This window comes from Trachinotus anak, unplaced genomic scaffold (genome assembly GCF_046630095.1).
Source record: "Trachinotus anak isolate AG129_WGS33_773 ecotype Australia unplaced genomic scaffold, CSIRO_AGI_Tana_v1 ptg000016l, whole genome shotgun sequence".
NCBI lineage: Eukaryota > Metazoa > Chordata > Actinopteri > Carangiformes > Carangidae > Trachinotus > Trachinotus anak.
In genome coordinates, this window is record NW_027273867.1 from 20552558 (window position 1) to 20567071 (window position 14514).

The following is a 14514-nucleotide window of genomic DNA, read 5'->3' on the forward strand; positions in this document are numbered from 1 at the left end:
TCGTTGCAGTTTTGATTTAATACAGGCTTTAAATATAACAACACTGTGTTAAATATTTAGAATAAGAAATTTTATGAATTAATTTACAGTATAACAAGTTACTTTCTCATCCACATCCACATACTGCTGGTAAATACAAGGTGAAGGCCTCTTTATCAATATGTTGTAAACATGTGACAAACTGGCAAAACCAGATTATACATTTAATCTAAATATAATAATAATACAATGCATCTGAAGTGTGCTTCCTGTACAAGTAAACCTTTAATCCTGGTCAGTTTGATGTAGTCAAATTCTTTATACACAAACGATCCAATAAACAAACACACCAATACTTTAAGTTGAAGGCACAACAGCTCCTGTTACTGACACATATTAGTTTATAAGTCACTGCCAGGGCTGGTTATGGTAATTTTTGTCAGTCTGTAAAATTTTCAATGTGCATTTGATCTGTATCTTCAGTGTGTAAATCTTAGTAGAAAAATACTAAACATTTCCTTTTTCAGCATTATATAGGATCATGTTAGAGCTGGTAATAGAAAGTTAAAGTTTTTAGTGGCTCTCTTTGAACATTGTTGCCAACAGAAAATGTTGTGAAGTACAGGTTTCAAGTGCAGTGTCCCCTCAGCTTCCTCCAGTTTTACAGTTTTTGTTGCATCCTCATAATTTTCCCTGACTTGTTTCCTTTACTTAAACTTATTGCATCAGTCTCACCACATTATGTCACTTCTCTTTTTCATCCAAAAACAGCAAAGTCCCAAGAAGGACAGATAAATCAGCCTGAGGGACTGATGCTCTGGAAAGTCTCTTCCTGCTATGGCTGTTTGCGAAGTGCAGGTGTCGGGTTTTCTTGCTCAAAAATCTCCCTAATTCGTGCCACACAGATTTCTGTAGCGACCTCCGTCTCCTTGGCGAGCTGTGATAGGCTGAGGAAGCCGTGAGGCAGGTCCTCCACCACCGTCAGAGTCACAGGCTGGCCCATGTCTCGCAGTTTCTTGGCAAACATCACAGAGTCATCCAGCAAGGCATCCAGAGCTGAGGCCTGTGTGGACACACGGAGGGATCAGGAAATAAGTACTGAAAACCCCAAACAGCCAACTGGAAAAAAAACAAACTCTGCTGGGAATAACAGACTGAAAAACAGGCTGGATTAGTGTGTGTGTGTGTTTACTTTTATACTTTAGTCCAGTTAATACTTATTAATCTTCATCAGTAAGGTATGAAAATAAAGTTGATTTGAAACTTGTTTGAGAGGGTAATACAATAAAGTTAACATTTATGTGAATATTATTTTTGTTAAAATACATAATTTTCTCATGTTAAAACAGTTACATGCAAATTACACAATAACTGTATGAGGATAAGTTATTAGAGGCACAGGAAGATGCTCTGTTGCTTTTTGTAAGCAGGGTAGGGAAAGCGCCGGCTGAAACCTGAAGCTGTGCTGCTGTAATTAAACTCCATTTTAAAATAAATCAAGCTAAGTGACTGAACTGTCCTCTGGGATTCCTCTTCCCTCTCTTACCACTATATGTACAGGCGGCAGGCCTCTCAGCAGGTTGTTTGGAGCCAGCAGAGGTGAAACAAACGGGTTCCTGATAATGGGACAGGAGGTCGGGCGAATAAAAGCCAGACACTGGGAGCGCAGGGGCTCAAAGCCCTGTGGGTAATCCACATGACCTCCAGGGGTTGGTGTGGAGGTATGATTTGATGTCCTGTGGGTTTCACTGCTCTGGGACCTCCTCTGTGATGACGACAGGGATCGTGCTCCCCCTGTACTCCGCATGGGGTCCAGAAAGGACTGGATCCAGTTGGAGGCCCCCTGGGTGAGATCACTCAGCAGCACAGCTGTGTCTCTGCCTAGTGCGCTCAGACTGCTGCTTTCCACTGCAGGCTGCACCGTGTAGGAGTCTGCACCTGGGAGGGAAACAATGTGAGGTTAGGAACAGAAACACAGACACTGGAGAACACAGAGAAGGAAAAAGGAAGGAGTAACACAACATGAACATGGCTCTTAAAGATGCAGTTGTGAGTTATTTCTGAAGGATTTCTGAAGAGTAGCTATGTATGTCAAACACAAACACCATAGTTTCATTTGTGTTGTTTGTCTTCGTGAAAGATGGAGGTGTACAGCACAAATGGGAGGGTGAAATGCAGGAGCCTTATAACTGATGTGATTATTTTGGTTCCAGCAAAGTAATGAAAAAGGTCAAAACTAAAAAGAAAAAAAACCCCACAAAACTGAAAACACGAGCAACTGAAAACATCTCCCTCACAGGTTCTGAGACAGGTAAACAACAGAACCTATTATTACTTTCTCCTCCTGTACACCCACTGTTCACATTACAACAAGGTTCTGTCACCGGAAAACCTCCTGTTCCTCTGAAATAGGAGAAATCAGGCATTATTCCAGGATGGTTACCTCTCGCTATTGAGGCATAAAAATCTAATATGATAAAGTCTCTTTCTGTATATCAATAGCCTCAATGTGTCACTACTCACACTACCAGTTTATGTATTCAGTGTTACACTGCTGGCATTGTTCAGGGAGCTCAGGCTCTGTGTGTTGACAGTGGAAGTTAATAATATCTGGCTGATCAGCCAAACCTGTAAGGCAACTGGGTGGTGCCACAGTGATTAATATTCAGCCAAGTCCAACAATGGGTTAATATCAACATTGTATTTAGTGTAGAATTGATCGTTGCCTTGACAGCAGGTTTCTTTCCCCCCACATTATCTGGTTTATACATAAATCTTTTTGATATTCTGTTTACTTTTCCAGTGGCGCCAGAAAGTACTTCAGTTAAATGAGGTATGAAACAACACCCACCTAATGCACACACACACACACACCCTCTGTATGCCCTATGCCCACATACCTGCATAGGCATTGAGACACTTTGCGAGAACACCTAGAGGCAACATTGGGTCTATGAGCGTGAGCAGGCGGGAGGGAGAGGCATCAGTGGTGAGCAAGGTAGCAGGGTAGGCAGCCATGATGCCATCTGGGACTCTGATGCCGCTGGACATGGCCTTCATGGACACAGTGATGCAGAGGTTTCCTCCAGCACTGTCCCCCGCCAGACAAACCCGCTCTGCTGTAGAGCCTAAACACACACAGACAGAACTATTAGTATCTAACAGTACTGATGATATTTCAAACATGTTAAAGAAGGATATTTTAACTCACTTTAATTTTCAATCACTTTACATTATCATTAGGTAGTGAAACAATTAGATTTCCTGCTTTTCCGTGTGTTTTATTTGGGCATTTCTGATGGGCATCTTTCACAATTTTCTTACACTTCATAGACAAAACAATAACTGAAATCATAATCAGAAGATAAATCTATAAGAAAAATAACTGCTAGTTGCAGCCTTAATAACATTTAGCCTTTAATCCTGTTCCCTATTTCTTTACATTACTGCACATTTTCGGCATGTGAGTGGGCACATATGACACTTTCCATGTTCTGATAATGCACTGATAGTGTGTACACATCAACATTTTCAGTACCTAACGTGCCCCTCCTCCTAGAGCTGCTACACTGTGTAAGTATATGTGCTATCTACATCTTTTTTTTTTTTAATAAAAAAGTTGAACAGTAAATTCCTTTGGCAAATCACAGGCAGATGAATGGCCATGTGTATAAAATACAAGGTTTAAATTCTCCTTAATGATTTACTCTAGTCTCATACACTTACCCAGCAGATGACAGTTTTTGAGTGCCCAGCAGTAGGCGTAGAAACACTCCTCCAGAGCTCTGGGAAAGGGCGCTTCAGGTGACAAAGAGTAGTCGACAGAGAGGACAGGGACGTTCAGCTCCTTGGACCAGTTCCGAATATAATTCTGGTAGATGAGGGGGCAGATGGAGAACAGGATAAAAGATGTGTGATGAGGTTCAAACCAACAGCTGCTTATTTTCATTAAATTTAATAAATAAATTGTTTCTTTTGCAGACGCTGAAACACTTTGTAAGACTGCAAGACCTGGTGCTAAATACCATTATGATTATGATTATAACAATATTAAGGGTATAAGCACATGATTTGAATTTGTACAAGCATTTGCTGCAGCTACAGTTAAAACCAGCATTCTGTACTGTACCTCATGCGATCTGGATGTCTGGGCTACAAAACCTCCTCCATGGAAGTGGATAAGCAGCCAGGGGGAACGAGGCTGCTTCTGCACCCAGGGGAGATGCGACACAGAGATGGGAGGAGGGTCGGTTCGAGAAAAAGCCAGGAGGTCGTCACTGTCCTATAAAATTAAAGGTTTGTTTTAGATTTACATGTTTATGCCCTTTTTATTATAATGGGGATAACAGGAGACAAAAAAATCAGTTTCTTATAAATAAGTAATATCTTGAAAGAATTTGAATTCAGAACTTTTGTTGTAAAATATTTTCTTTCTTTCTTATTTTTGTTTTTGCATATATTGTTTTCTTTTTTTGTCTTTCATCTATATTATCTATAAAGTCCTTTGTACCCTCTGTTTTGACTATTTTACATTTTTTCTTCCCTTGTATTAGAACTGTAGATCTTCACCTGTCCTTCTCGAAGCTCATAGGAGATCAGACGCATGAGGACTGGCCCGGGGCCCCAGTGGGCTATTGGAGGTGACACAGTGGCTGTTAGACTGGGGTCTGAGGCCAGAGGAAGGCGTAGTGTGACAGGAGGCACAGTTAAGGTGAAGTTCACCTGCACTGGGTTAGAGGCTATTCTGTTGAAGCCCTGGACAGAGAAAGACATGCAGGGGAGTGAGTAGTTAGAACGCTGAAGAGCAGTTCAGGTAATATCAGAGTGAAAGGAAGAGTATTTGACCGTGCCTACTGTTATAAGGCCGGACTCTGTGAGGTTCCAGAAGGACTTCCAGAACTGCAAATCCAGGTTCTGGGTAATGCGCTCAAACTCAGCGCCTCGCAAGTCAGGATCAATGACGTACTTTCCTGATGTGAGGAGAGAAAGGGCCGCCAAACCTAGAGGGAGAGAGAAGGTTATTTTAAAGGTAATCTCAACTGAAAATACCAAAGTGTGACCTGAGAATTCAACTTCCATTACCACCATGACATCAAAATTAAGAAAAAAAGATGAAGACTCACCCAAACCGGACTGCTGTTTCCCATACGTCTCTCCATATGAAACCATGCTTATGACAACAGTCTGAAGGAACGGACGAAGGGTGGGAGAGAACTAAAGAAAGAATTTAAAGGAGTTATATATACTGGTAACTAAAGCATATTGTGCTTACATGGAAAGTGTTAAATGACTAATAATTTGAATTACATTTGCTGAGATATCTGAAGTCCCCTATGCTAAAGATAATATTAAAACAAACAAAAAAAAGGGTTGTGAGAAATAATTCATTGGCTGACCTGAAAGCCCAGACAGCGGCCATAGAAACATGCTTTGTGCATGGAGCTGTACTCCTGCACAAATTTGTGGCTCAGGTCCCCGTCCTGCAGGGAGTACAGCTGGCCATAGTCATTGTCACTGATCAGCTGCTGGGCAAGATGGAGGAGGGCACGCAGCTGGCACAGGGCGCTGCAGTACGCCTCCATCTCAGATGCATTGTGCTCTGCCCTGAAGAAGGCACTGTTGTAATTAGAGGCAATGTAACGGCCTTTATGAATGATGTGCAGAAGGCAGGAGTGCAAGACCTGGAAGAAATAAAGGGAGAAAGAAAGAAACTGTGAATTTTACTAAAGATGAAGAGAACCTCCATTTGATGTATTTAAAATGTGAAACATTTAGCATTATTCAACCATTAAAAGAATAATCTCTGGTAAAACAAGTTTGTTTGTTAAGAAGCTTCAACATGGCAATGTACATTATGTGTTATCTGAGCAAACCCACAAGATTTTTAACTTGCTGTATTTATACACAAGTCTAATATTTACTCATCATTAAAAATATTTGTTGAGAACTTACAACCTACACCCAAACAGCAAATAGGCTTTTTTTTTTTGTTTTGTTTACTTACACAAAAGATATAATAACATATTTGTAAAAGCAATAATAGGACACATAACACAGTATAGTGCAGCAGTGAGTAAAAAAAATACATCTAGTCACACCTTGACCAGGGTGCGGTAGCCATTCCCCGGCGTTTGTGCGTCAAAGTCGTAGTGGTGGTAGATGGCGGTGAAGCTGGCGACCACAGGCTCCAGGGCTCGGCCATGCTCCTGAATCTGTCTCATACATGTGATCAGGCGCTCAGCAACAGTCCCATACGGCAAATCAGAAGGTCCACACAAAATAGAAGTGTTGTCCTCACATACTGTCTCCAAGGTTGCAAACACAACCTTGTAATCCATGTCTGAGGCTGGAGGAGAAAGAGAGAGATGAGAACAACTATTAAATCAGTGTTTTCTTTACCTCCTTTATATCTGCCTCTGTAGCTACCGACACAGCAGACATGTGATGTACATCCTGAAGAAAAGGGACCATCACCCTGAGGGTAAACACACAGATCATAATGATCTCATCTACTGCAACACAACTCATTGCGTTGGTCACTGCACTGTTGTTATCCGTTTGGTCAAAGGTTGAAGTTCCAGTAGAGCCTGAGGATAGAACTTCAAAACTAGGCCATTATGTGTTGAACAAGTAATGATTTGATTTTAATTACAACAAACAACAATGGGCCAGATGTAGCATAAACTCTTAACACAAAGATGTGGGTAAGATGGGTTTATTTGTTGTGTTACACAAACATGACCAGCATATCTCGTTAGATTGATTGAAAATATTGAAAACTTGTATATAGGTATTTTGTTCTCTTTCTAGATAACTGACAAAGACTGAAAATGAACACATCATGTGCACCTTTAGATTTGCATTCACAAACCGACAAGCAAATTAAGGAGCTAACAGCTATGTGCCACAAAGTGAACACCTATAAAATATGAGACATGGATATAAGGAAAAAAGCTTGTTACTTTAATGGCAGTTCAGCTGAAATGAGGGCCTGATCAGCTGTTACCTAAATCACACAAAAACACATTGCAGGTTTCTATAATGAAGTTACTACCAGTTTGACAGTAAGTTTTTTTCTTTAAAGTCGAGCATTAGCTGTTATTTATGGTATTTTTTTACCCGAGTCTCGACTTGGGCAATGTGATGATTTATTCTATGAGATTAAATTTGTCAAACAGTTTGCATTGCATAATGGCTGAGATTATTTTATCATAAATATATTGTTATTAGCAAATATGTCTGCTGCTAAGTAGCAAGAATTGCAATACAGAAATGTCAACAATGATGCGTTTGAGGTTATTTAGACACAGTGTCACTAATGAACAGTTTGTCCACCAGTAAAGCACTGACACGTTTATATTTTAAATGTAAAATGTCCTGCTCACAAAATAGCTTGGTCACAGTTATTTAAAAAGAAAATATATTCATTTTATGTATTTATGCAAAAGAATAAGCAGTTCCTCATGTAGACATCATACATAATGAATAAGCACTTTGGATAAAAGCGTCTGCCAAATGAGTAAATGTAAATGTAAATGAATAGACAAGAAATATACTGAGCATGCAGTGTGCACTTCACTGTCATTAGACATTCTACATGCATTATCCTGCTCCATTAAAGCCACCTTGTTAACACTAGACATGTTGTTCAGTATCAGTGTGGCTTAAAGAAAGGAAAATCTCTTCAGTATCAACAGCAGCTGTCAGTGCACACAGCCTGCAGCAGACAGTGAAATCAGGACACTGTGCTAGTTGTGGCAGTGTTCACAAACACTGGAGGCTTTATCGCAGTTTTAGCACATGCTTGGTTGTGTTTTTCTATTTCTGCTGTGTCTCAATTTGCACATTTTTAGGCTTATGACAACAGCAATATGCGGGTCAGTGACTGGATGTTCTTTCAGCCATCTGCATTATAGACATGGGATACTCATGCCACAAGGCCCCAGTACTGAACTGTATTTCACCACAGACAGGGCAGTAGCATGGGCTAGACCTCAGACTGCAACAAACTACAAACAACTGTTAAGTTATCATATCCAGAAAGATTTCGCCACACAATGAAAAAAACTCAATAAAATCCATTAGTTCCCAGAAACAAGACTGAGGTTCAGAGTCCTCACTGGCAGCTTCGACACTGACAGATAAACTTTTGTCCTGGGGTCATTTTTTGTGCTTATTATTTATATCACCATTATATTATTATATTATATTATTATTTGGTGTAGAGTTATGCAACTGCATTGTGACTGCTGCGATAAAAAGTGACCAACCAGTTAGCCTCATAATCTCTCACTGTATTTCTCTTTTGGCTGGTGTTTCTGAATGTTTCTCTTCTTTCTCTGTATTGAATTTAATTTCAATGTTTTCTGTTGTTATTTTTCTCTATCACTTTCATTGATTTCATTGTCCTCTTCATTATTTAAATATAGGACTATTGTATTTCTCTGCTTAAATTTCACAGATGTTAGTTATTTTCACTTTCTAATTTGTTTTTATCATCTAGCTGAATCTCACTGCCAACCAAACTAAAAAGTCTTTGTTGTGCTCCAGTTAGAGTCTGACTCACAAACTGCTCAGCTCATATTACCTGCTAATCATAGTTTCACATGTGCCAGTCAATGAGCAACGACAGAGTGCAAAAACAAAATGTCACAACTTGGGCCCTTAATTTCAATCAATCACTGTTTGACATCCAGCCCCTATCTGAGTATTGTTGCTGACCATGTGCATCCTTTTATGGCCACAATTCACCATCTTCTAATGGCTACTTCCAGCATTATAATGCACCACAACACAAAGCAAAAATTCATCTCACACTGGTTTCATGAACATGACAATGGGTTCAGTGGCCTCCTCAATAACCACAGTAGAAAAGGAGATTGGCAGCATGAATGTGCAGCTGACAAATCTGAAGAACTTTTTTTTTTTAATAAAATCATGTGAACATGGAGCAGAATCTGAAATGTATGTTCCCAACCTCTTGTGATATTAATGGTAAGAGCAAAGGCTATTAATACTGTATTCCTAATAAAGAAAATAAAGTATTTTAAGGTTCTGTATCAGCCTTCAGTTATCATCGGTTCCCCTTGAATCTCACAGTTCACCAAAATAAAAAGCCTCTGATAAACCGATCAGGCAACACAAACAGCTGACAGTGACGTAAACCTGTCAACAGGCTCGGCTCTGTCACTGCCCTACACCGGGCAGATATCAGCCTTTCATGTCGCCAAAATCGTCTCCACTCGAGTTTGGGGTTTTTCCCAGGCGATGTTAGCTGGTGTCTGTACCTTCACACAAACTTCCCCCCCTGACAAAATGCTGAGGTGGTCGTTAGTTCACCTGCGGCTAGCGACGGGCAGCCGTTTGCCACCGGTAACAACTTCGCCCGTAACACCAAGTTTTGAGGAATTTAAATACCAACCGCCCTGTTGCTTCCGGTTTAAAAACAGAGCCGTTGACAATGACGTCGTTTAATATTCGTCGCAAACATCCTGCGACGCGTTAAAATACAGTCTATGGTTAAAACCAAACACGACAGACAATACATGTGTAAACGTCTGACTTCGTAGTGTTGTGAACGGACTTCACTCACCGACCAGCATCCTCTTCCTCCGTCGGTTTCTGTCCGCCCCCCGCAGAATGCTGGGTAATGTGACGTATTCCCCTGACGACGTCGCCTATCACGTTGCCACAGCAACAGGTAAGGAAGTGAAATAAATATAGTTAAAATGCTAATAAGTCAGCTTTAATTTGAGCAGGTTTTACATTAAAATAGAGAGAACAGTGTGGGAGATTTTGCCATTTTAGTACAAGTTAAATACCTGGACAGATACACACAAAGTCAAACTCAATCATCACGTTTCATATTTTGTGGAAATAGAGACGTTATCTTCCCTGTGATGCTCTCCGAGGCCTTCACTTCCTTCAGTCTGGTCTTCATCAAATGGATTAAGATCAGGTATTTGATTTAGTCAGTCGAGGGTATTCCACTTTTTCACCTTGCTCAGGCCTTATGTTTACGTTTGTTGTCCTGCTGGATGGTGAAATACCATCCAGTTCTGATGGATTTGACTGAATGTGAAATCACAGACAGAATGCTCCTGTCACCGTCAACATCACCAGTTTATCATTAAATAATCAGTCAACATGAAAACATTTACTTAACCCTTTCATGCATGAATTATGAAAGCCTCAGTCAGGATTGTTTTATTTATCTTTAGGCATAAAAAGAACAAATTATTTATTTATTTTTTTTTACACCAATTATTTAAGGAGTTACTGAAATGTCACATGGAATGGACATTGTGCATCTGAGGAACAGAAACAGAAAACGTGTGTATTTAACAAATCAATGAATAAAATGATAAAAATCAAATAATATAAAATAAATTGTATTTGTAATGCTGTTTAACACATTTTCACATATTCTAATACTCACTCTTAACTCCTCAGCTCAACAGACATAAAACGCATGTGCTTCTACTCTCAATTGAAAACTAAAATGAGTGTTTTAGGGCGCACCTTGCATGGCAGCCACCGCCATCAGTGTATGAATATGTGTGATTGGGTGAATGAACACTAGTGTAAAGCGCATTGAGTGGTCAGAAGACTAGAAAGGCACTATACAAATGCAGTCCATTTACCATCCATTTACCATTTATTGGGAAAACAAACAAAAATCAGTGCAAAATACAGCACAAATACAAAAACAACTCCCATGGAGCTCTATTATTTCAATATAAATCTACTGTCCAGTGAAAACCAGATACAGTGAAAATAAAGCACAGAAGTCCAGTGCAAAATACAATACAAAACAACTCACATGGAGCTCTATCATTTGAATATAGATCTAACTGTCCAGTGAAAAAAAAAATTTTTATTTCCGTCCACTCAAGTGGACATCGTGCATGAAAGGGTTAAGTTGAGTAAATGTAAATATTACTTTTCCATTACTGACTAAAAACATTACCAATGGCTCTGTTCTGTTCAAGTGTCCCAGTGACTCGTGTGTGACAGTGAGCCAACAAGAACAACACCAGGACCCTAGAACTGAAACTGAAACATTTTCCCACAGTGACATTTCAAATGTAGGGTCTTCTGTAAAAACCACAAGCATGCCTACCCTGTGTGTTGCATAATAACGCTTGCCCATTAATGCTGAACCCCCCCAAAAAAAGACTTGTATGTGATGGGATCATGGGAGTCTCTAGTGGCCACCAGATGAGTTGCAACAGCTGTGGGTGAAGTTATTCGTCATGTTCATTCTGTTGCTTTCACTTTGATGAAATGTAAATTAGTGAAGCCCAATTACTTATTAAAAAACAAAACCTAGTATGTGGTAGCATTTTTTTTCAGCTTCTTTGTGAATTTAGCTAAGCAACACAGGGAGTTAATTACACCAGAACAACTCATGAGACAGAACAGTCCATTTTTAATAAACTACACAGTATGGCAAAAAGCATGTGGATACACTTGTTAGTCAAGCAACCTAATGTGAAGGAATCTCCTCTCTCTTGTCTCCTTGAACAGCATCATGAGTCCAGGCTGAAGTTTTCCTCAGAACAATCAACAATATTAAAACTAAAGACCTTATGGTTGAATTGACACTCAATGTGCTGTTAAAGTCCTTGAGGTAAGTGACTTGTGAATCACCAATCTGAAAAACTGTTTATGTGAAACACCCAGTTTAGACTGATTCATGTTTTTTCCAGGATTTAAATGGTGTTAAATTATTTATTTGGGTGTGGTTGGTGACACTGTGAGTGTGAAGTTCGGGTGTAACACTGTACAGAAAGTTATTTATTGACAATTAGATTGTAGGTAATCACCTCTTTTGTTATAATAAATGATATATTTTGTAAGTTAAATAATATCAGATTGGTGCACATATCAAAGGTCGACTTAAGTTGATTCAACATTTCTTTTACTTAATTAAACTGTAAACAGACACTGTGATGACAAGTGAAGTCTATGCAGGTTTCACTGCTCTTATTTAATATACTCTCCTCTGCAACTTGACGCCATAAACACAGTGTGGCAGATGAACATGCTGTGACTTTTCCTGAACAGCTACATTCAGTAGTGGGGGAAATACAGTTACTGTATCTGTGTAAGTTTCAGACTCCTGAGGACCTCTTTTCTGCTCTGTGCCAGTACAGTGTTATCCTCATGACACTGTAAGTGACAATAATCACTGCCATTTTTTTTTTGTTTTAAAGGATATCTAGATGTTATGAAAAGTTAGTTTCAGTTTTCTCAAAGAAAAGGGCTTCAAAGTCACTAAAAAGTCTTAAATTTAATTGACATATATCTCAAATATTTTTCCAGGCCTCAGTAGCTAGTAATGTCAGCTGTAAAATGTTTTTGTATGTGATCTTTTTTTTTTTTAGCAAAAGCTGGCTGAAAGATCCCTAGTACTATTATTCCAAACTTCTATCCTTATGTAAAATTCAAATGTAAATGTTTTGATTAATCAGTAATTTATTAGAATTAGAGCTGGAGTACAGGACTTTCACATATAAATGAACATGCATTACATTGAAATGGTTATTAAATGTGATTCCATGTAATATCAAAAATCTCAAGTTTAGGAATCCTGCAAAAATCCTGTTGTAAAAAGTCAGAAATTTCATTTTTATCTCATCTCATTTTTTCTATATTGCACAACAGAAATTCCCTCACCGTGTTTAAAAATGTGCCATAAGAAAAATACAAAATGCTGAGTTACTGGGCGAGTTTATTAGCTCATAAAAACTTGTCAAATCATTCAATGACGTGTTGTCTGGAACAAGCACTAATCGAAATGTAAACACAGAAACGTATAAACGTTGATCATAGGAATGAGGAAAATACCACATGGGTGTCGTTTTCTTTGTGTCTGACTCTCACTAATGTTTCTTCCTCTCTGTGACTCAGCAGTCTGTTCCTCAAACTTTCCCATCACATAACATGATGATTTGTACTAACAATGATTATAAGTTAGAAGTTATTTAACTTAACTTAAAAAAACTTAAATAAAAGTAAACTTTCTACCTACTGAGCTGCCAGTAAAACCCTTCATAATACAACCAAGACAGGTTTTAGTGTGGTTGTAGTCAGGTAATAGTCTGTTGATAATCTGATCAATATATTAATTGTTTAGTCAATAAAATTTCGTAACCTCTGCAATCTCTCCAGTGTCAGGTAAAAATTTCAGTTTGTCCGGTATTTTGGTTGATGAGCAAAGATCTTCAAAGCCAATGACATTCCCATAAACCTCAGCTGTACTTTGTATTTAGTGCTAATTAGCAAATGTTAACATACAGAAATGCTAAACTACGATGTTTAGCATAACAAATGTTGTACCTGTTAAACATTAGTATGTTGGCATTGTTATTATGTGCGAACTAGCATGCTGACATTCGTGTCTAGCTCAAAGCCCTGTTGTGTATAGGTGCAACCTCACAGAGCTGCTAACATGGCTGTAGGCCTGAGGCTTGATAAATGATTTAAATCAATTAATTGTCATAATTGTTTTTTTTCTGTCAATTGGCTAATAGATTAATTGATAATTTCAGTTCAAATTGTCAAGACAAATTAATGTTGATTTACTGCATTTGTGACTCCAGTGAATGTATTTCTGATGGCATCATGTGAGGTCGTTCTTTTATTTATATCAAAGCCCTCACGGTCGTCTGTTGCGAGTCTGATCTAGTTATTCCCAGCAAGCATCCTGTTGATGACTAACCTTAAAGATCAAGACACAATCACCAAACTTCTTTGTTGACGGCTGCCCTCACAGAGACCCTCTGATTACCGCTGACCTTAGATTTGAGTGCCAGACATTTCTTAAGCAACAGTTGATGCAGCCAGTTTCCTCATAAACTGTCAACAGAGGTGCCATGCAAGCAACTTCCCTGATGTCCCTACTGATTTCCAGAAAGAGAGGAGCTGATATGGCTGTTTAAATTGTAACTAAAGAGATTGCGACCTCCTGGGAGCTAAATCGTGATTAATGACTCACGGAAAAGAAACGGCATGTCCCAACTAGGGTTCATTTACAAGTCTCTGTCACCTAAACACACATGGATAGTGGCAATGAAGGCTCAACACAGCTTTTGTTGTGCTGTCTGGCAAGGGAGAGAATGTTTGGGGTGCTGGCGCTCCTTTCCGGTAAGGGAGACAAACGGGTCAAACTGCCTTCCTGTCCTCATAACGCTGGATACCTACTGTAACTTAATGTACCTTTATGTAAAACACAGTTATAGTCACAGGATACAGTGAGGAATAAATGTCTGTTTTCCTGGATGATGTCATGAGGAGGATGTACAGTATCAGTTTATCTTTCTTATTTATTCAGCGAGTGATGGTCCAATTTAGACTCAATATCAATTCCTAAAGTCAGTCCTGAAGCAAGTTAACTCACTGCACATCAAATAAGTTTAAAGACACATGATAGACATCATGCATCAGTTTATAGGTTCGCCTAATGACAACTATTGCAGTCTGATACAACAGTCCTGCAACACATCCTCCTCCATGATGGTTCAGATGTTC

The 14514-nt window shown here is 39.1% G+C and overlaps 3 protein-coding genes across 5 annotated transcripts in view; 1 reads left to right on the top strand and 2 right to left on the bottom strand.

Annotated features, from left to right (window-relative positions):
- Positions 1–9636, bottom strand: lipea (lipase, hormone-sensitive a). Of its 3 annotated transcripts, none has more exons than XM_071499808.1 (11): positions 9572–9636; positions 6078–6325; positions 5376–5660; positions 5103–5193; positions 4834–4979; positions 4549–4734; positions 4109–4261; positions 3706–3850; positions 2880–3107; positions 1526–1917; positions 1–1042 (listed from the first exon to the last, which is right to left on the bottom strand). In XM_071499808.1, the coding sequence occupies exons 1-11, from the start codon at positions 9579–9581 to the stop codon at positions 815–817; spliced, it is 2112 nt and encodes a 703-aa protein (XP_071355909.1). In that variant the 5' UTR covers positions 9582–9636; the 3' UTR covers positions 1–814. The 3 variants fall into 3 exon arrangements, with proteins under 3 accessions (XP_071355909.1, XP_071355910.1, XP_071355911.1); XM_071499809.1 differs by lacking the exon at positions 9572–9636 and adding an exon at positions 9319–9543; XM_071499810.1 differs by lacking the exon at positions 9572–9636 and adding an exon at positions 9401–9533.
- The window catches only part of apoea (apolipoprotein Ea), a 56677-nt gene that overhangs the window by 34615 nt on the left and 7548 nt on the right, over positions 1–14514 (bottom strand). The gene's annotated exons all lie outside the window — the stretch shown is intronic.
- LOC139633827 (sodium/hydrogen exchanger 3-like) overlaps positions 9622–14514 on the top strand; it is a 22266-nt gene continuing 17373 nt past the window's right edge. The window contains exons 1-3 of the mRNA XM_071499801.1: positions 9622–9679; positions 9860–9937; positions 11509–11611. The gene's annotated coding sequence lies outside the window, so the exon portion shown is untranslated. The remainder of the gene's footprint in view (positions 9680–9859; positions 9938–11508; positions 11612–14514) is intronic.